Source organism: Grammomys surdaster, unplaced genomic scaffold, assembly GCF_004785775.1.
Source record: "Grammomys surdaster isolate TR1022 unplaced genomic scaffold, NIH_TR_1.0 843, whole genome shotgun sequence".
Taxonomy (NCBI): Eukaryota; Metazoa; Chordata; class Mammalia; order Rodentia; family Muridae; genus Grammomys; species Grammomys surdaster.
The window spans coordinates 2135555-2158919 of NW_021605262.1; the positions used below are offsets into that span (position 1 = coordinate 2135555).

The following is a 23365-nucleotide window of genomic DNA, read 5'->3' on the forward strand; positions in this document are numbered from 1 at the left end:
ACCTGGGCTATTCCTCATTAATGGGACATTGTTTATGGCTAGGATGCCTGGACTGACCCATTGCTTCTAGAAAAGCAAAAGTACAAAACAAAATAAGCAAAGTAAAAGGTTAGTGAATAATAAATGCCCAGCAAACAACCCAAAAAGCCCAGTCTAGGTTGGTTGCTGTGTCTGCCCACTGCTGTCCCTCTAAGCCACTGTGGTGCTATCTTTGAGGCTCCTAACATTTATAATCCTCCGAGGATGCTGGTGTGTCCAAGAACATATGCAGCCATATGTATATATGCGGCTATATGCATATATGCAGTGGGCAGAAGATATTGTTGCCCCTGTGGACTCAGAGGAACCCCAAAAACATGGCAATGTCTTCCTCCTCCTCTCTCACGGCCAGAAAGCCAGTCTCAGAGGATATGATACAAGTAGGTTGCCCAGAATGCTACATACACTTTTTATACTAACCAGTACTATAACTCATTAATTATATATCCAATTTTGTCTATTATATAACTCCTTTATTCACTGTAATAGTTGCAATTGTCTCAACCACATGCAGCTGAGGCTCATCTGTGTCATCTCTCCCAAAAATCCACCCACTCAGTAACTATCTGGTGGCTTTGATGGCCATCTTTTGAGAATTAGGACCTGAAGAGAATTCAAAAGACAATGACCATGGCTCCATCTAGCCTTCACAGACTTGCCAGCTCTTTGTATATTTTTGGCCTAAAGAATTACCCTGAATAGACACTCTCCTCACCCACATGTGTACTGTATCAGCCTCACCCCCCATGTGCACTGGATCAGTGACAGCTAAGTCTCAGCCAATCTATCCCACGGCAGAGCTTGAGTTGGTCACACCTTCGATTTGCTGGATGGGAGGATGAAACTAGAGAAAGCAGAAGTGGTTGGGGGTTGACCCTGAGACCAAGAACAAACAGAAAAGACTTCTTAGAAGTCTCCAAATCGAATCCATTGTGCAGGGCAGGGCAGGGTATGAAAGTGAAATGTAATCTGTGAATAATTGCCACGTAAGAGGTTTAAGTTGCAAACTCTACAAAGGAATATGATATGCTGTTAAAACGAAGCTCTCACACTTCCCTATGGTGTGCTACAGGGTTTTGATACAATGCATGTTGTAGTCTTGCTACCATTTACACTATTATCTTTTGCACACAGTGTAAAATACACATCTAGGAGCACTGCCACACGATACTGTAATTTTAGGGGTTGTTTGTCCTTTAAAGCCTTTCGACATTTAAATTGCTGTCTAGGAGATTAGTCACTTGCTCCCACTTAAAAACAGAAGTGTTTATGTTCTCTCAGACCCTGTGGTTTTCAAATGCTTGGTGTAGCACATGGCATACAAGGTTCCCTGGTGAGGTCTAAGCTGGATTCTCCAGTTCCCAGCCACTACTGAACATAGGATTAGGTCAGAAGCAATGCTGGAGGTTTCTCAACTCTTTACCTTTCTCTTTTCCCAGGTTTTCGTCAATCTTAAGAGTGCTTTCCTAATTTAAGTAAATGTCAGCGTTTGCATAATCCCAATCAAATTCTTTGGAAACTCTAGCTCTATTGAGTCCTGTATCAATGTTGCTACTTTTTTCAAACAGTACAGCTGAGACATTTTAGAAAACAAATAGGATTACAAATGCATTTCCTAAAGCATTCAGGAACCAAGAGGTATTTGTGTTCCCACCAGGAGGAGGAGGAAGCATGACAAGCACTCAGGGCCATCCCTACTTGTCAGGGATGGCGGGAAACGTCAACGCATGGAAGATCCTAGTAGTTAATTTTATTAAAATGAGTAGCACCACAAGCTCTTTCCTAACTAGCATACCAGACTTCTGGAGGGAGGGGGGGAAGCCATTATTGACATTAGATCCAAACCATTTTCAGTTGGTAAACATGCAGCCATGTTATGTATCCCAGCAACATTACGGATGCAGATAGTGAGGGAGATGGGCACAGAAAATGATAAATGATGGTGCTGGCCTTCAGAAACAGATGACTGTGACCCTGCATGTGACATGCATGCTGCCCTTTATAATGAAGCATTTGCTATGCGTTTTCCTGCGTCTTCCACAAGTGTACATTTCAAGTAGAAATAGAACCGGGCTATAAAATACGCAAGCTTCTCTTTTGGCTTATTATTCCATAATCCATCACTCTTTATTTTATTGCCTAGTGATGACCTGCGGAGAGAATAGCCAAAACTCCCCAAGCTTCAGTTACATAATCTCTGCAAATAAAACAAGGGTTATAGCTCTTTTGGCTGCTGCACTGGGAATACAGAGTCAGATGTTAGCTGTTCCGGGCACTTTACTCATTTACGACTTCTGGTTACACACAAAGTGATCTCCCAGGTGTTGAGCATACACAGCCTTCTTTCCAAAGTGTGGACATAAACAGCAGTCCTAAAAGTGCGTAAACAATGCCTAACCTTGGAGAAGGACAGATCAAAGGTCCAATATTTATTCTTTCAATCGCTCGCTATAATTCCAGTAATGGTTATGGAGAAAATAAAATACTTTAGAATCGTATTTGCATTCCATTGTTGGACTCCGCTGGAGGTCAGCATCAGCCATATTTGAATGTCTGAGTGTGGTGGTTTTCTTAGTCTTGCCTGTGCCATATCCTTTACTAATGGGCAGAGAGAGGCTCACACAGAGCAGGATCACACAGTTTCTCGGGGCACCATGTCCTGAGCTAGCGACTTTGAAGTAGCCTCACTCAGCCTTTATTCACCCCCAACCCCCAGAGATCCCTCACTAGCCATGAATAATGGAGACCGTACCTCTGTGGACAGCAGCCTGGCTAGTGAGAGGCATTAGACTGCATGAAGCCATGTCAGCCATGCATGCAGTGTTCTTTTCCATCTCACTTAACTGAGCTCTCACCCAGCATCTTGATTGAATTCCTCCTACATCCATCTCTTCTCTGACTGTGCAGTGATCATCTACTTCCCAAGGTAAGCCCCACTCTCTTTGGTGCTATGTGCTCTAAAAGGTATGTGTACAGTCAGGTCCTTGTTCTGTTAGCTTCTTAGTCATTTTGGCTGGGAAATTTCAGTGAGAGGCTGTCTAGATCAGGATGGGCTGTGGTCATGTCTTTTGGGTACCATTTGGATTATGTTAAGTGATATGGGAAGACCCAGTCTAAGGTGGGCTGCCCGTTCCGGATATTTGGATCGTAAACTGTATAGAAGAGAAGGCATGAGGTGACACAGACATGTGTGCACACGTTCTCTCTGGCCCTGACAGTAACGTCATTACCTGTTTAACTTCTTAATTTCATGCTGTCCTGGACTGTACCCTAGAACTGCGAGCTAAAGCAAAACTGGGATCCTCTAAACTGCTTTCCGTCAGCATGTTTTATTTCAGTGGCAGAAGTGAGACTCCAATAGTCCTGCACGTTGATTAAAGAACTGTTTACTGTAAGGTTCACTTCCCTGGCAGAAGAAGATAAATCTTTAGTGTGTTTGCTTATTATCGTACACCAAGTGGCCTCTCTCCATCCCTAAAACCTAGAACAGAATGCATGTCACCTGCCACTTTGACAGAGGACTCAGCATGTTCAGAAGCCTATTCTCAGAATGCTATCACATGAGACTCATCCTTGCCTGTTGATTAAAGAAAATGCACATCTGAGAGACTGAGGCACAGCCATTGTGGTGTCTCTGTGCACCTATAGAAGGCAAAAGACAGAATTGGGCAGATACCATGTAGTTTCCTAAAGTGTATTTAACCTATGCCTATGTCAGCCAAAGATCAATATAAGGTTTGTAATTTAGGAACTATCTAGTGAAGTTTTCTGTCTGTCAGTTCATCATATGCATAAAGCTGAAAACCAATAAGCTTATAGAATGATTAGTTTTGTGACAAATTAGATGTTGTTGTTGTGGTTGTTGTTGTTAAGACTTTATGTGACCATTTCTCTGGTTAGGTCTACTTGCTATTGATTGGGAAATAGAAATCCAACGTAAATTCTTTACAATGATCTTTTTGTTTGTTTGGGTTGTTGTTGTTGTTTCATGGCAGGGTTTCTCTGTGAGACCAGGCTCTCCTCCAACTCACAGAGATCTGCCTGCCTTTGCCTCGCTGCTAGTTGGAGAGATGGTTCAGCCTTTAAAAGGTAGGACCACAACAAACAAATAGAATGATTTTTAAAATAGCTATCTTTTGTTTAGTTTCCTATAATTCTTCAAATTAAAAAATATATGAAGTTATCACCAATTTGTTAATAGCTTAATTCCTTGGATTTATTTGATTTAATGCCTTTTAAAACACGTGATAGTCTTGCATAAAACTTTTAAAGCAATGAATTTCCAAAGAAAACAACAAAACAAAATAAAACAAAACAACCACTGCCAACAAGGCATAAGACTGTAATAAGTACAACACCATTCTACATTGAAGTAAAATTTGGTGAATCAGAAGAGACCAAAACAAAACCAAAATACCAAAAACCAACCAAACCTTTCCACCTCCCCGCCCACAACCTGAGGAACTAACAAAGGGACAATGGTGACAGTGGCTTAGCATTCACTTTTGAGGTGGGGATACTTGAGAGTTGTCCACAGTGAGGAAGGACAGGCCTCTGCTGATGTATAAACTCACTTTGATTCAGCCTACGGCCTCAGGTCGAGGATAATAGTTCCCCAGTTGCTCCTTCAGGAATGATTTAGAGCTGCCAAGCTCACAGATGGAAAACACACACACATACACTTGTACATACAAGTCCCCAGAGCAGGAGCTTATCCCTGCACATGTCATTAGATACAGTCTCAAAGACTCTTGGGAAAAAATTACACTGCTTTTTATTTTACACAAAGAGCACACTCTTTAAGCAAGGCAGTAAGAGGGCAAGCACAGCCTGCCTGGGGAGAAACACCTGTGCATGCCAGGTCTCTACAGCTCCATCCCACCTACAGACAGGCTTACCCTTCTACCAAGGTCGAGGCCCTGAGACAGGCTTCCCCTTTTCCTGTGTAGAAGTGGGATGAATTACTTGTGGAATCATCTTTAGCCCCATAGACCTATGGCCGTGTCTGTTATTTTTGTTAAGCAACAGAATTCTCGATTCTGTCTTAAGACCAATTCATTCATTTTATGAACGTTTATTGAAAGTTTTATTGCACATTTGTACTGGCAAAATTAAAGAATGTGGACAGACATCACTTTACTTCCACACTCTCATCGCAGTGAAGACCTTGTCTCTAGTCTCTCCTTTTACAGTTTCTTTGTGGGACTGACAGCATACTCCTCAATCCCACTGTGCTTTGCCTCTGCACCTCTGCCAGTTTCTATAGAAGGACACCAGGAAGACAGGATCCAGGGAGGCCGAATTCTAGCTTCTTCCTTTCTATCCCTGTGCATTTCCAGTCTTCCCTCCCATTTCCTTCTTCACCTATGGACTTCCAGTTTGCTTCCTATTTTAGTTAGACCTACCTCCACCTGGCGGTGGTGGCAGTTTGTCCAGTCACTGAAGATAATCCTGGATTGTGGTTTTCCTCAACCACCTGAGGCACATTGCTGCCTCTGAATTATACCAACAGCCAGCCAGCTCCTTATACTCAAAGTGTTGAGGCCGGTTTCTGAATTTTAATAATGCTAAATCTCCCTCCGGTTCCCTCAGCCTTCACTGCTTCTTGCTCTTCGATGGCGATGTCAGAGTCTCCTGAACTCTCAGTTCTCTCATGGCTTCTTAAAGCATACTATTAGGTTTTTCCTAATATTTTATGTCATTTCTGTCTCCTTACTGGACTGTTGTCAGTAAACTCGATGCATGTGTCGTGTCTCAGGAGACTTCAAATGAGGAGAAGGAGACCTCCTGATGCTAGTGAAGTTTCAGAAAGCAAAGTTGTGTGAACTAAACAGATGCAACCAGCTCTCCTGCTCAGACCGTCCAGCCAGGGCCTCTAAAGATCTTTTTCTTTGGACTCTGCTTGGGGATTGGGTTTGCTCAACATTATTCCTTCACGGTAGGTTTGTGCATCCTTATTCCCCAAACAGTCCCACAAACAAACCATCCCTCAAAGTCCATGATTGCAGTCATCCTGCTCATCAGTATCTTTGGGCTAGTTTCAGAGAGATCTTGGTCATGAAGAATCTTCTGGCTACACTGGGACTGAACATGAGCACAGTGATCCTGTGACTGTTACAGAAACCATTGCTGTAAGTCTGACCATGGTGAGAAAGCATACGACTGCTGCCCTTGGTGGGGCCAAGGGAGAGACTGCTTCATCGCAAAGGGACATTCGCACTCCACAGGGTAACCACAGGTAAGCCTGTCACTTTATCCTCCCTGCCTGCTACCTGGTGCATGCTTCAGACCAAGGCTCCAATTGCTTTACTGTCAAGGTCTCTGGACAACAGTCTAGCACTTAAGTTCAGTTGTTTGTCTTTTAATAAAAATATAATATCACACAGCATTATAATAAACAGAGCCCTGTACAAAAGATGTCCATAGCCTCATCCCTGATTGTCCAAGCCCCACCATGGCTTGGAATGATGGCAAAGCACACTACTACTTGGGATCTCAAAACTGAGGTAAGAATAATAAAACATATATTACTATAAACATAGGCTTATAGTTAAATGTATCTAATTCTTTATTACTTGCATCTCATGTTAGGTATAGAGAAAATATCTTATATATTATATGGATGCTTCACCTGTCAATTAAAGAGTCTGTGGCCTATGACTTACTCAGGAAATCAAGGTGGGACATCTGGGAGAAGAACGAATTCTGGGATAGAGCCAGGCAAGAGCTTCACTGAGAAGATGTGACTAGATGAGTACATGTTCCTGAGCACAGGTAACCAGCCATGTGGCAGAATGTAGGCAAAAATAAACGAGATATTTTAAGTTATATCTAGTCAGTGAAGAGCCTAGCTATATGGCCAAGGTATTTGTAAGTATATTTTGAGTCCAAGTCTTATATCTGGGAGCCTGGGGATGGGAGGTAGAACCTGACTTAATATCAACAGTTAGACCCCTAAGAAAAAAACCCCACTATCTGTTAAAACACAAAAGGTTATCTCATGTAACATGATTTTAATCTACTTCTGGTGATATTGCATTTATTTCAATTTAAGGATGCAATAGAGGCACACATATCTTGAGGGCAACCAACATCTCTTTTGTTGAAATTAAGCCCCCTCCCCCCAAAGTTAGGAAGCCATGGCTGGTGCTTGAAACCTTGCTAGCTACTCAAAACTATGGGAGTCATGGTTATTAGAGGATAATTTACAACCACCAAATTACAAAAACCAACATAATCCTTAACAACAATCTATCAGTATTTGTCCATATAACTACAGATAACCATCAAGAAAACTTCTCTTTGCAACAGAGGGAGACAACTACAGGAAACCACAACCAATCAAAATGTAGAGTTACGGAGTCCAGTCCCAAATGACTGCATCTACAAAACACTCTTGCCCCTAAGTCTTAGGGGACACTGCCAAAGAAGGAGAAGAAAGGGTATAAAGGTCACAGAATCAGGGAGTATGCTGTAAGATTGTTTCCTATACCCATAAAGTTCTATCAACATGACTAGTAAAACATGAACAATAATGATGCCCATGGACACACCAAAGTAGATGGGAACAGCCTGTGAGGCCTCAACTCTGCACAAAGAGCTACAGGCAACTAAGTAAAGTGGGGAGCTGGAGAGGTTCTCTTCCCCAGGGAAGAGCTCGTCAATTGCTCATCTAGAATGAAATGGTCAGTCCTGAAAACATATATACAAGTAGCATTATATAGACTGTACACTGCACAGGTTGTAGTTAGAAATATATATGCATATATATGTATACGCTTATATATATGCACATATATTTACATATAGGCAATATGTACACTTATGTATACAATTAATGAAAAAAGAGGCTATGAATTTGAAAGAGAGCAAGGGAGGATTGATTATACAGGAAGGTTTAAAGGAAGAAAGGAGTAGGGAGAAAAGTAATTAAGTTATAATCTCAAAAGCAAACAAAAAAAAGTCAAACATTTTTCTTACATTGTATCTATTTATACTTAACCAGTAGATGTTTCTGAAGCTACCCAGTATTTTCCCACAGTTGTCTTACAATCTTCCTCATCATAACCCACTTTGAGTAGAGGCCCCACCTCCCAAGATGTAGTAGGTATCTGCGGATGCTGTTGCCAGGCAACATTTCGGACCGTGTATCATCTCTATCCTCAATGCTGATTCCCTGCGTTCTACTCCTGCTTTCTCATTTTCCTGGCCCAAGAACATTTTTCCATCAGTTGAAAGTTTGGCAGAACTTCAGCATTTTCTAGGATTTATTGGCTGCTGTAGAAAAATCTCTCAATGGCTGGCGTTTCCAGGGAATTCCTGGAGCTTGTGGCTGGAAATACAACTGAGTGCAATTCAAACCAGTTCCCCAAGCAATTCTCCAACCACGTGAGGGGACTTTTAAGCACCAGGGCTTCTTGTGACATTTATGCTCTTTTGAAATATATTTGAGAGCAAGAGAATGATGTAGTTTTTTTTAGGAGAAATGATACACTATGCAGCAATGCCAAAACAAAAATAATGCTTTATATCGGGGGAACTAAATTTCATGTAAATATTATGCCATATGTCATTAAGAAATCATATTAACTTTTTATGTAAAAGGCCAATCCAAGTACAGAACTAGCTCAAATCCTTTAAGAAAATATATTCTTGTTATATTCAACAAGATAGATTTCTAAACAAACTCTTTTGGAAGTATTAACTGTTGGAGCTTCAAAAGTAGTTTTATCAAACTTCCAGTTTTGATAAACTCTACAGTCTTCAAAGGGGAATTTGAAGTGTTTAGCATTAGTTGTAGAAAGATATCAGCTGGAATGGATTATAAAACGGTTTTTTTTGTCTTTATGTGTACACCAAAATAAATGTATGGAATATTCAATCTCTCTCTCTCTCTCTCTCTCTCTCTCTCTCTCTCTCTCTCTCTCTGTCTCTCTCTGTCTCTCTGTCGTGTCTCTCTGTCTCTCTCTCTCTCTCTCTCTCTCTCTCTCTCTCTCTCTCTGTCTCTCTCTCTCTCTCTCTCTCTCTCTCTCTCTCTCTCTCTCTCTCTCTCCCCCCTCACTTCCCCTCCTTCTAATTTTCTCTCTTTTGATAGTGGTGGTTAGATGCAGGGTTTGCTAGGCACTTGGAACATATTCTGGCACTGTACTATATTGCAGACCTAATATTTCTGTTTTTTAAGTTTGAAAAACAATAATTTATTATAAGAAAAATGATTTTAGTAAATAACAACAATTTGAGGTTACCAGATGAGAGCAAAAGTACTCTTGCGTGATTCCTGGATAGTCTAAAAAAGCCCGGCATCTCTAACTAGGTCATGAAGTTATGGCCAGGAACGGTCACAGGCCTTAGAGGAGACACTATTACTGTGCTAAGTACACACAACACTAAACCAACTCCTAATGTCTTATTCTTTTTTTTTTTTTTTTTTTTTTTTTTAATAAATAATTTATTTATTTTTGAACATGAAATGCTTTTTTATAGCATGTTTTACAAGGGGAGGGGGTAAGAAGGGCCAGGTGGTGGAAAAGTACAAAATCTTCTTGGCCTGTGCCTTGAAACATGTCATGGTCTATATGGTACACTGCCTTGAATTATGATCTACCTGCTGTTCTTCAGAAGATATGGTACACTGCTTGAGTTATGGTCTCCCTGCTATTCTTAAGATGATATGGTACACTGCTTTGAGTCTATCTGCAGTTGCTAAGCAGGATCTTGCAGTTGCCAAGCTTCAGAGGACATTGTGCAGGTGGGGAAAGGTAGGGGGTGAGGGTAAGGGCGAGGGTCCTGGCTTCTGGCATCTCCCCCTTCTCTGTTTAGTTACAGAAGGCATCTTATGATCAATCCCAACTATGTGAATTTTGAATTTGGATGTCTAATTATGGGGGGTCTTAGACAAGTTCACAACCCCAAAACACTGATGTGAGACGAGTCACATCGATGGTCGAAGGATTTAGGCTGTCGACGATGGGCAACGTCAAGGGACTCCGATGTGGGTGAAAGGAGGGTGAGGGCCCTGTCTTAGGCCATGTAGGCTGCACCCACTCCCAGCACCACGCACTCCTTTTCGGCTGCATTGGGTGGGCCCCTGGGAAGTGGACCTACAATAATCCCGTCATTGGGCTAACTCACAGCCATCCTAGTCCCATGTAAATGTTCAATTTACCAACCATTTGTCAGTTTGGGGTGTAATATTGTCATAAAGGAAGGCTCCCCAATGTTAGCGGCCATATCAAGGGCGGCCTTGGTTTAGGAAAAAGCCAATTTTTGTTGTGGTGATCAAGAGGCCAAGCTCTCTATCGAGAGAAACGGGGGCAAAGCCAGGCATACCAGGAACCCTTCTGGAGGGCGTGGAAGTCTAGCGGTCGACCTTAGGGGGGAGGCAGGGGAACTGGGAGCTGTGTCAGTCTCCTGCGGAGTCACTTCTGGATCCTCTTCAATTTTCGGCTGATGGTAATGAACTTCATCCATCTTCTTGATGGCAGCATCAACCTGGTTCCGTGGATGACAGGTCGCGGGTTTTGATCTCTGTCTCGCTTAATCTTGATGTCCTGCGCACATCCTCTCAATGAGGGGTCCGTCCAGAGGGGTCCGTGCCTCGAGCCCCACGTCTGGGTGCCACATGACCCGACTGGCAGGCCCTAGTTATTCGTGGGGGCGAGGAGGACTGCAACCTGCTATTCTTCAGAAGATATGGTACACTGCTTGAGTTATGGTCTCCTTGCTATTCTTCAGATGATATGGTACACTGCTTTGAGTCTATCTGCAGTTTCCAAGCAGGATCTTGCAGTTGCCAAGCTTCAGGGAACCTTGTGCAGCTGGGAAAAGGTAGGGGGTGAGGGTAAGGGCGAGGATCCTGACTTCTGGCCCATCTGGATTAGAACTTCTAATGGCAGGCATCACGGGTGATTCATTTTTGCCTGGGATGCTGCGTGAGTTCAAGCTCCTGGGAGTCCCTGTTTCTCTCGGTTTTCTGGGGTTGAGTACGGAGCTGCCGCCTGCGACCTACTCTATGCTCGGGCCCAAAAGCTAATGTCTTATTCTTATGTGCACATGACAGTGCATTTCTCAACCACATCAGAGAAGGGTATGTTTACAGGAGATGACAATCAACAGAGACTCTGATCAATGAGCAGAGAAGAGGCTGCAGAGTGCCCATCCCTAAGGAGAATATCCACATCAGGTTCACTCCTCTCAACACCAGGGGTCATCACAGAATAGGGGGCTGAAAATCGTCAGACCCAAAGGCAGTGAATGACTGTGAAGGAACGGTATTTTCTAGACACAACAAGATAGGTGCACATATGGACTGACAGAAGCCTGGGGCTGAGGACCTGGGAAAGGAGGAAAACTGCATGAAGGGTTTTGGGAGGGTTGATATATCTGGATCTGGTTAGAGTTGTGGTGTTGGCTGCATAATTCTGATTGCACTAAAGCACCCTGCCTTGCACATTTTTAAGTGGCAAGACTCCGAACAGGTATGTATGTACATACAGAAAGATTTTAAGCCAAGCAGGTAGTATTTATCTCTGACTTAGTAGGTTATATAAACCACATACATTCTCTGATTATTACTGTTACTACTGCATTTCCAATGTTACTTCTTGCCCAGGAAGTCTGCTTACTAAATACTTCAAAATGCTTTTTATACTGTCAGTGTACCAGAAGATGCCTACTGAGTGTCACGTATGAGGACAGCAGACACATGATGTCCTTTGATAGAAAAATGTAACATAGCAGATACCTTTGTAAAGAAGATATGCTTATTTAGCAAAACATATTTCTAATCAAAACATGAGACAGAACCAAGACGACTAGAAATGATTTTAGCACTTTGAGATCTTATCCAGTGTAATCTTAAGTGTAACATGTAAAGCTCAGTCTCTTCAGGCTCCTGGGTGTTCCTGTCACAGGGCTCCATAGTTCAGCAGTGTTAGCAGCTGCCCCACACACAACTGCTGTGTCTCTATTTCTGTTCATAACAACCAAACTCTACATGAGACCTGAGCTTGGATGTGGCTTTGGGACATTGCCCTCTTCTTACCAGGATGGGCTGAGTTCTCCTCACGTCCACACTTCCTGTTTTCTGACCTGTGGGGAAGTCACCTGTCCCCTTGTCTTTCCCATGAGACAGCAAGGATCTCCTGGGATGCAGAGTTGGTAAACTGCAGAGTTAACATGCTGGGGGTTTTGTCCATTACTGAAACCATTCTAGATTGCTTGCTGTTGCTATGATAAAACACTGGGTAAAATCAACTCAGCGGGGAAGGATTTGTTTCAGCTCCCACGTTCAGGTTGCAGCCTGACTCCACGGGTGATGAAGACAGAAACTCAAGCAGGAGTGCAAGTGGAAATCATGGGGGGTACTGCTTCCTGGCTTGCCTGGGAGCTCATGTCCAGCAACTCTCTCCTACGCAGCCCAGGCCCATCTGTGTAGGGGTGGTGCCACCTACAGTGGGCTGAGCCCTCCCACATTAATCACCAATCAAAACAATCTCTCACAGACATGGCCATAAGCCAACTCAATGGAAGCAATTTATTTACGTGAGGTTTTCTTGTCCCAGGACCCATTGCTCTGGCTGTAACTTCTAAATAACTGCTCATTTTAGTTTGTCATCCATTTTTCTGGTGAATATGTTTTCATCCTTTTTTTCCTGGTGAGTATGTATTTATTACCTACAGGACACGATCAGTGAATTTCCACAGTGATCCTCATTCCCCAGAGTACTGTTAAGAGAATGTTTCCACGTTTAAGCCCTGAGGGTAGAGGCAGATGAAGCAGTGGATCTACACATATATACACGTGAAAATTGTGCTTTCTTAAGCCATACACCATTTTCTCTAGTAGAATGGTAAACACATGATACATTATTAAGTAGTCTGGTTTTTTTTAATGAAAAGTAATATTTTTATCCCCTTGGTTGTACGCAGGAGGCACTTAGCATTTCCTACTTGACAAGATACCATGTTCAGTATATTTCCTGGGCTCAGCCAAAGCGTGGATGATAATGAAATCAATGGCTATGGCCTGTGAACACTAGACACAAATCCTTTAAGTAACTAAATGCTTAAGCTGTCTTTCCAGAAAAGGCCTCCAGATACCACTGGAGGAGAATTTAGAGCTGTATCTACAAGCATGCCTATGTGCAGGATGGGACCGTCCATGTAAAGACCTTTGGCTGTCACAGTCTCAGAATTTCCCCAGTAGAGCCTGACGGGCCTGTGTAAAACCACAGAGACATTCTATGTTTGCACAAAGGAGTCTAAAGCCTGACCTCATCATCCAACCAACAGCAACTTCTCCTCTTACCCCACAAAATTCGCTCCTGTCTCAGGCCTCTCTGAGAGGCCAGTCAGAGCTCAGAGCTCCTCCTCCTTGCTGCCTGTGAGTGCACATCACCGAGCCCTGGCTCCACATCAAGAAAACGGCACAATGTTCTCCTCTCTCCATTCTCCCATCATAGAGCAGCATGTATGGGAGCCAGTTGGGGAAGCCCTGTGAAAACCTCAGTCCCAGCCTTTGGTATTCCACAGGGACAGCATCTATCTGGCAGCAGGGAGGCCCCAATTCTATCCTCAGTATAAAGAGCAAATACAACTAGAGAGTTCATCTGAGACGAACTGAATCTGAGAGTCAATAAACCAATGGATATGAAAGGAGCTGTCATTCAATGTGCACAGACTTGAAAGAGCAATCACAATCAGGAACACACAACAATCTTAACAGCTTGCCTTAGGGTTTCTACTGCCGTGACAAAGGAACATGACCAAAAGCAAGATGTGGAGGAAAGAGTTTGTTTGGCATATGCTTCTAGGTAACAGTTTATCAATGAGGGAAGTCAGGACAGGAACTCAGAGGGTAGAAACCTGAAGACAGGAGCTGAAGTAGTAGTGATGGAGGGCACTGCTCTCTGGCTTGCTCTCTGTGGCTTGATGAGCCTGCTTTCTGATAGAAGCTAGCCCAAGATGGCACCACCTGATATAGACTGGGCCTTCCCTCATCAATTGCTTATTAAGAACATGCTCTACAGCTGAATCTTATGGAGGCATTTTCTAAATTTCAGATAACACTAGGTTGTGTCAATCTGACATAAAACAAGCCAGCACACAGCTCTCTGGGGACCAGCTCCATGTTTGTATTGTCTAAAAATGGGAGACTGTGTGATTTTGTTTAAAATGCCTTTAATTTGTCCTTTATGACATCATATACCTCTGATTCTTTTGCTAGGAGAGAAAAACAACACTATGTGTATATAGAAGGTCAGGAGTAGGCATATTCTCATTGTCTCAGTATCAGCCTCCATTGTTTATTGCCCAGAAAGAGTCTTCTGGTCTACCTTCGTCACTTCTCTGTCTTCCATCAAAGCACATTTACAACTTTTGTTGTTAACTCCCATCAAGTTCAAAGAGAGTCAAAAATCTCAAACTACTCTCACCTATTAGGACTCATGGGCAGATTCCATAGAATAACTCAGCTCTCCTGCTGGGAACCTCCAGGTCACCAGTGGGCCTTTATCTCCAGTGCAAACTCACTGGTGACTGAATTTAGAAGGCCATGACTTACAGATACTTTCTTTTCTGGATTACATCTTTTGGGAACAAAGCCAAGGATGTCTTAATTTTTTCTGTATTATGTGAGATGTTTGGTTCTTTAATTACAGATGATTTATTTTTTTCTTGGTGATATGGAATAAACCACCTGTGTGTCCTCATGAATAACAAGAATGCCAAGTAACCACCACACTAGTTCAGGCAACTACTTATGTCTACTGTCTAACCAAAAGTCTCTTACAAAGAAACAAGCATGATTTCAGCTCATATCAAATCCCACCAAAACCAGACTATTCGTATTTTAAAAGCATTTTAAAGCATTTGTATGTGCTTAATTCCCTTCCCTTCCTGTAACGAGCTAGCTATGAACATATGAACACAGACTTTCAGCATATACCATTCTCACACACTTACATGGATTTTTTTATGCGATGAAGAAATTTAAATCTCCCTTCCCAAAGAAGATATTCAGAATAGGGTTAAGTAGAAACCTTTTCTAGAGATGCAATCGATGCCCAAATATTTTCTTTAAATCAATTTTTAACTATGTATATTTTCAATCCCATAGATTCCACTTTACTCATCCCTCTCTAATATTATTTTTTGGTATTTTTTTCTAAAAATATGAAATTATCTTAAGAAAATCCATCCAGACTTCTGCCTGGGTAACCTTAAGGTATAACTGCAGTGAAGGCTAAAATGGATTCTCAACTTGACAGAATTAAGAGTTGCCATGGAAACATACCCCTGGCCATGCTTGAGACAGATCACTTAGATTAGGTTAACTGAGGAGGGAGAACTCATTCTATATTTGGGTGGTACCAGTCCATGGGCAGGAGACCCAGACTATACAAAAAGGAGAAAGCAAGCTGAGTACCTACCAGGATTCATCTCCCCCAACTTCCTGATTGAGACATAGTGTTACCAGCTACATCTGACTTCATGACTCATCCACCTTGAGTCTCAACATTGTCAACAGTGAGACAAAATAAACTATTTTTGTTAAAGCCATGTTTGTGAGAAAATCTTGTCACCTCAAGAAGACCAAAGACAGGCCACTTTCTCTTTATTCTGAGCTCCCCGAAGCTGGGAGCAATGTCTGGTTAGATACCCAGAACTCAGAAAGCACCTAGGAAGATTCCCAGACTGACAAGACCAGCATGGCCTCAACATGGATGAATTCCCTGATTTATAAGCACATAGCCATTGTCAAGATGGCAGACACAACATTCTAATAGTCGCACACATCCCAACAAATACCCAAGACAACTAAGCCGTCAACATATAACATTAACACATTAACTGGTCAACAAAACAATGACAATTTCTCCAATTTCCACTGTGAGCCCATACACAAAATTAACAATAAAAAATCATTAATGTATTCAGACATGGCCACAATTTATGTGTGTTTCTTTCAAAAACAGTATTCTTACAGGTGGTTTTTTTTTTAACACAAAACAACAGGTGTAAAAACCATTCTATTAACCCAAGAATAGAGCACAGAATATTTTAAAGAGTTACTTGGCAATTTCCACCTGCTGTCACTGATCACAGAATTGTTTACTGCAGTAATGGAGCAGGTGAAATTGTTATCCAGGAACCTGGTTCTGCCTCCCCCACATTAGCACCTCATGTCCTGTGGACAGCCAGAGCTGTCTATACTCACCAAACCTTGGCAGGTAGAAAGGGCCACCGAGGAATTCCCCCGGGACCTTAAGGATCCTTGATAAAAGCAGTTCTCCTCTGTTGGAAACATCTGTACAGACTTGGTGCCTCCCTTTCCCAGAGTTTGCACCATGAATCCAGGAGCCATCAAGTTGCTGGCAGCTTTCAGGTCTAGGTAGAGGTCATGCCTGGGGCCCTTCAGCCGTAGATGCAGGACATCTCCTCCTGGCTGGGCCACAGCTCTCCTCCGCCTCCGCTGGTGGTGCATGATGTCATGGGATACATAATCCCCGCTGTGGTCCACCTCATAGGCAGACACCAGGTCATACTCTGAAATTGAGAGAGAAGAGGCTGAGTAATTTCAGGGTTCTGAGAGGAATCTCACAGTGACTACACATGACAGCTGCTCCGTGAGTAAATAATGAAGTGTAATCCTGAAGGAACAGCTCTTCTTTGATGTGTTATTTTTTTTCCCTTGGTTTATGAGTAGTAGAATTTGCTGTGTCAGTAATAAAGTGTTATGACAGCAGAGATTTATCTGAAGTGCGCTTCCAACGTTTCCTCCTTTAGCTCTGTTATTTATCTCTCCACATGAATTTGAGACTGGGTGGAAGTTGAAATTACCACTTCATCTCTTCCTGGGTGGAAATGAAAAGGTGCTCTTACGTTTTATAAAAGTTGTGAAGCATTCCTTTCACAATACACTTTTTGTTTTGTATAAAAACCTTCACTGAACTGACAAGAAAAAAAAATGGTGTCCTCAAGTGCTGTAATTAAAATAATAAAAATAAACACAGAAAACATGATGGTCAGTCTTGCTGTTTATTTTATTCTGAAATCATTGAACACACAGGAGGAAATGTGGACTAGAGTCACATGCCAGGACTGACAGATCACCATAGAGAAACGCTCACATGCTGCAGCCCTGAGCCACCGTGGACTTGCCTGTTGCCCTGGTCTCCCTTTTGTCCAGCTGGGTTCTTGTGACATCATTGAAAGTACATCCCTGGGTCAGGTTTTACCATTATATTCTCTGGTGTGTTGATCTGAAGAGCATTCAACTAAACCAACTTATAAAAAGTAAAAGAAACCCCCAAGACTCTGTCAGACTTACACGACTGAGACTGCAGAATCTGTTTGTACTACACCCAGAGTCACCACCTTCCACAGACAGCAGAGACGGCTTCCTGAGTTCCACTGTGTTCTTATGTATATTGAAATGGCTTCTGCCATTCTGGAGGATCATTTTTTTTTATTGTTTAAGATGATAACCAAGTCTTTCCCCCATTCGTTACCACCATTTGGAATATCTTCTCTGCGTCCACAACCCAGGGATCCTCTTTCCAGGAGGTATGAGTCAAGGGTTGGGCTTCTAGATCAGGGTCACAGCTCAACCATGTTATCAGCTGAGACCTGTAGCCAAGGTAGCTTTGTCGAGGTAAAGGTTAATTTTTTTTGATTTTTTTATAGTTTGATATTAGATAGCTTTGTTTATGTCTTTGAAATATTTAATCAAGCATGGAGTGTGTCCAATTATATATGAAAGTTGGCTGGGTTTTTGTGCTTGTATTCTTTTTCCTAATTGCTAAACACAACAGGCCAGCATGGTGTCAGGCTTTTCTCTGAACTTACAGTGAGGTGTCTTTGCAAAGTCCATCACTCCAAACAGGAGAAATAGATGGCCTACTGATAATTCAGTAGGCCATCCTCCAGACTGGAGATACAATGCACACGTTTGGCGTTTTACCAATTCCAACATTCAAAACACACGTTTCCTCTCTGTAGTATCAACAGTCTCTTAAGAGGAAGCTCTACTAGATGCTTGGTAACCGGGGCTCTGCCTCTGACTCAACATGAGTGAACACATTTTTCAGATTCATGAATAAAGCATGACTTGATTATAGTTGAGCAACATCGAGGTAATTATCATCAATTCATTTTGATTGAGCTCAGGCATTTGTCTGTGTGCTGCTATTCTTCCTCACAAGCAATAGACAGGTAAAACAGAAGCACAGAAGAATGGACAGTGGCCACTGACATGCCACAAAAGCCATGTGGTTGGGTTTAAGAGAGTCAGGGAATGTTGGAGATCAGAGGCAGGGCACCCTGATGGGATTCCTTCCTGAAGACAACCATGCCAAGATGAGGGCAGGAGGGTGCCTAGACTCTGGCTATGGTGCCTGCCACATATCGGAGCATAAGGCCAGGGCTTCTGCTACTGAGACTTTCTTCTTTTAGCTCAAAGCTCTGGTGTCCCTCTCTAGTCCTGAGCCTAATCTATACATCTAGCCCTACTGCACAAGTGGGACTAGCTGACTGGCTGGGCAGCAAATAGGAAGGCAACAGGCTCTGGCAGGTGACTTAGCAGGCTCTGACAGGCATCTGCTCCAGAGCAGGTGATTTAGCTTCGGTGGGGTAAGGCACTCTGGCTTCTATAACATGTTATATAGGATTATGGAGGATCAGACAACGGTATATTGTGAAGGGGGGCAGAAAAGCACAGCAGGACTCAGCAAATCTGAAGAGAGAATGTAAGTGTATCTGTTGTCCCCCCACTGGTGGTTTGAAAGTTCACCAAAGCACTTTCCTTCACATGATACCTCTACTGCTCTCTGTTCTGTGGGGAAGGCAGATTTGCTGGGGTATTGTTAGCTAGCACATCTGAATCTTCATGGGATTCAGTATCACTTCTGGATACTTCCTCCCTCCTTCAGAGGTAGTGGAATAAAGACAAGAGGCACAAGTTCATTGCTGTTAGCCTAATTAATGAGCTTCATTGTACATAGAGAGATGATTACAGCCATATCATCTAGCCATACAAATCCTGGATTTGTACTCAGATCCAGTCAGCACACTACAGTCATCGTACTGCAGAGACACTGGAGAGTTTCCACAGTAGCCAAGTTATGGAGTCAGCCTGGGTGTCAGTCATCATGTGAACAGATATGAAAAATGAATGGTGAAAAGACAGATAGACAGGCAAGCAGGCAGGCAGACAGACACACACACACACACAGACACACACACATACACACATATACACAGATACACATACATACACACACAGACACACAGACACACAGACACACAGACACACAGACACACACACACTGGAGAAGGGGTCAAGTCATTTGCTTGCAGGAAAACAAATGTATGAAGCCATAGATCATCAAAGTAAGTAAAATAAGACCCAGAAAAACAAATATATCACATTTTCTTATTGGGGAGCTGATAGTTTGCACACATGTGTAAAACATATATTTATATAAAATATTTAAATTAGAAATGAGACTACCTGGGGAAATGAATGAGAATGGAGGGAGGCAGAGGTGGTGGTAAGTACCCTTAGCCTCTGAGCAATCTATCTTCCAGTTAAAAGCCTAAAGAACTTCGCCTTTAGATCTGGAAGCCCAAAGTGTTTATAAAGCTAAAAATCTGTGCCAAGTTCCTGGCAGAAACCATGGATTTTATTACAATGACAAATATGGAAGGAAACCATTAAACAAGAAATAAAAAGCAATAAAAAGTCATCAAAATGTAAATTGATTCATTCATGTTTGATAATCCAATTGACCTCAATTTAGTTATCCAACATTGCCCTAAGGTGTACGTGAAACTCTCTTTCCTACTGCATAATTACTTCATAAATGCAGCAAAATAACCAGAACCCTTATAGGTCTTACTTTAGGCCAAACTCACAGCTTAAAAGAGTTAATTAAAAAATTATCTTGTATCGTGGAGGTGGGCCATGAACAATATGTAGATCTCAAGGTCACAGGGGCTCTGCCACACCTTGCCTCTGCTATGTGACTGCTGTCCATTCTGTCTCTTTCTCTTTTGATAAGCAGAACAGAGTGAAGGTATTCTGTCCCCACAAAGTCAGCACCGCCTTGCAAGAACTCAAACACTCTCTGTGCACACTCTGCCCAGGAGATGAGATTCTCCCATGGAAACACTGCCCTTGGGACATAAGACTGAGACGCCAGGCATGAGAAGCCTGCCTGTGGTCTCAGGCCACTAAGCTTGTCTTCTCTTCCTGAGAGTGTTCTGTCTATAATGTTATCATCCTGGATAACACTTTATTAGTACGATAAACATGTCCCCAGTGGGATGGCTGGATGGCTCAACCTGCTCCATGCTAAGCGTGACAACCAGAATTTACTCCCTGGGCTCCCCATAGTTGTCCTCTGACCTCCACAGTGTCATGCACCCTACACACATGAATGTCCAAAATGTCACGCGTCCCTATATGATTTTTGTGATTTTATTCTGAAAGTAAAGCAAAGTCCTAAGTGAGAGCATGAAGACCTCCTGTAGGTCATGGTGTTTCGGAATTCGAGTAAAAGGAGCAGAAGCCGGTTGGAGATGCAGGTGACAGACGGTAGGCTTCAAACACAGCCAGTTTTCCCTTGCAGAGTCTAAACCACTGTACTGTTTGCGTCTGGCTCCCTCCAGTGGCAGTCAGAGTTCTATGGTCGGGGCTCCTCTATCCCTTCTTAACCCCTATATTCAGTAGGAGGAATTCAGTTCTTGTAAGTTTATCTTGATGAAGAGAGCGGTAATGAGGATTTCCGAAGTGTCAATCGGATTCTCTAATCGTGTACATATTCTGAAAATCCGCCAAGAAGCTTAAACCTCGCTCGCTTCTGGTCGCCAATTCTGCTAACATTCTCAAGCTAATTTATCCCAGGAAAGGACAGGGTGAGTAACTTTCTGGCTTTGCTGCTGACCCAGTAAGGAGCAGAACCTCCCAGCAAGTGCGCTAGCCCACTTTCTCAGTCACCAGGTGTCATTGCTGGGACACCTAACAGGGGAAAGCCGCTTGGGAGTAATCACTGAGGCGGCTGTACCTTGTAGAAGACTCGGATTCGAGTTCATGTCCAAGGAGGTCCAGGACACAGCACTAACATTCCTTGGGATGTCCCCTGTGCTAGTGATATTGACAAGGTCGCCTTCTGTCTCCTCCTGTGGCAAAGTGGAGAAGTGTTCAACGTGAAAGAAAGGCGAGGGGAACTGGAGTGGAGACTACGTTGCTTAAGATAGATTTGGTGTATACGTTAATGGTGCGTTCAATGTGTTAATATATAGAATGATCTAGAGTCCTACGCTCAGACATCTCAGCCCTTCTCCAATGTAGCACTGGCTAGCCATTACCATTTTACTAGGAAATATGATACAGACATTGGTCGAAAGTCATTCATGAGCGTGTGCTCACAATGAAAAGAAAAAGCAAGATTCCATCTTTAAAGCTTTTGACATCCTGAGCCTCAGGAGGCTTGCAGACCACAACAGGGGGTTGCGGAGTCGCTTACCTGTGAAGAACCCAGAGCCCCCACCAAGCGAACTTACCGCCGGTTTCCAGCCAGTTGGACCCGGAGTATGGGGGAGGATGCGGGTCTCCCGTGCTCCCAGACGCTGCAGCTGCGGGTCCCAGGACGCACGCAGGTGACTGCTAGGGGGAAAAAAAAATGAGGACACCTCAGTGAGAATGCGGGCACTGCAGAGCTCAGCCAAAGGCGGAATGCACTTCCAACCGTCAGAGATTATATGCTGGCCCTAGCTCCGCTTACCTGCTCACTGACCTGCGCCAGCAGCAGCACCCAGAGCGCAGCGCAACCACGGGGCTCCATGGCCCTGGCGCCCGAGGGATCGCAGGACTCAGCTCAGCGGTCCAGACAGAGTCACTGGATAGTCCCCAGTGTGCTAGGGTGCAGAGGACCGACCGGGCAAAATCGCAGCGCTTCCAGGCAGCGACTTCACTATGCACATCAGAGTTATCACTGCAGCTTCCCTCTGCACCAGGGGGTGGAGTGGCAGTGGTGGCGGGGGCGGCAGAGCACCCGCCCCAACCATGGGACAGCAGGGAGGAGGGTAGGGAAGGAGAGGGCAGGGCTAGGGAGGGCAAAGGAGAGGAGAGGGGAGGGGATAGAGGAGGGAGTAAAGCAGGGAGGAGGGGTACCAGGAGGAGGAGGGTCAGGGAGGAGTGGCAGGGAGAGAAGATGGAGCAGACCCATGGTAAGTACTGGGCATCCTTTACACCTATAACCCAGCAGGAGGGCGTTTTGTCCACCTGCATGAGAACTTGAGGTAGCGACAAGGCCAGGACACAGTAGTATCTAGCCATCCACCCCTGTGCTTTTGTGAAAAACTCTTCTGGTGTGTCCAAAGTCTTCTGCCACCTGCCACCTCTGCAGCTACAGACCCCTCTGGTGTCTGCCTTCCCTTCTCGTGGGAGATGTACGGGGAGGAGTGGATGTGCTTATGAATGAATGGGAATCCTTAGTTGCCATGCCGCATGAGAAGTAAAGGGGTGAATGGAGGCGGGGCGGGGTAAAGAGGGGCCGGGCGAGGTGGGGCAGGTTATGAGGAAGCTGGGTTTCTTTCCCACGCCTCTAGTTTTGTGTTGGACAGCAGTGGCTGATTTCAGGTTCACCTTAGCCTCTGGCTGGCCTGCTGAGAGAGCAGGCATGAGATCTCTGGGTTCTCAGGGTATCCTGTTAGGAAGTCTAGGAGTCCCAGCCTAGAGCAGACCAGGTCCATCCAAGGCAATCAGTGAATTCTCTCGCTCCAGGCCTGTGTCCTGGTCTATCCTGACGACATGTGTATGTTTCTGAGTCTGAGCGTCTTTTGTGACCATCAGTGACTGAGAGTGTCTGCCGCAGCGTGGGTACAGGTACATATCGCGATGAACACAGGGGTAGATGTTTTTACACGTGGGATTCCCAATGACTGTCCATCCCAGAGGCTGCCCTCCCTCGCCTTCTGACTTTATAGGCATGAAGTGTCATATATCTCAGAAAGGACGGGGCGGAATCCAGATGGACTGGTCTGTGTATGCACATTCATATCTCTCTCTTCTGCTCCCTCCCTCCCTTTCTCTCTTACTCTCTCTCAGTTGTTCATAAGAAAAATATTGTCAAAGAGTACAGTTTTGTGGTCTCACTGTTTCATCCTTTTACAATTCCATGTACATATACTATATTCTTTTATTAAAGCCTCCCATTATCTCCTCCTATCCCCCCTCGATTCCACCTGGTCTCTCTTGTTCCATTGTTCCTAAGTCTCTCTCTCTCTCTCTCTCTCTCTCTCTCTCTCTCTCTCTCTCTCT

At 43.7% G+C, this 23365-nt stretch overlaps 1 protein-coding gene across 1 annotated transcript in view; it reads right to left on the reverse strand.

Annotated features, from left to right (window-relative positions):
• Adamts16 (ADAM metallopeptidase with thrombospondin type 1 motif 16) overlaps window positions 1-22140 on the reverse strand; it is a 113683-nt gene extending 91543 nt beyond the window's left edge. Inside the window, exons 1-3 of the mRNA XM_028782744.1 lie at window positions 21828-22140; window positions 21607-21709; window positions 16259-16587 (exon numbers count right to left, since the gene is read on the reverse strand). Of these exons, the coding sequence (XP_028638577.1) occupies window positions 16259-16587; window positions 21607-21709; window positions 21828-21887 (492 nt within the window). The 5' untranslated portion in view covers window positions 21888-22140. The remainder of the gene's footprint in view (window positions 1-16258; window positions 16588-21606; window positions 21710-21827) is intronic.
• Window positions 22141-23365: the final 1225 nt, after the last annotated feature.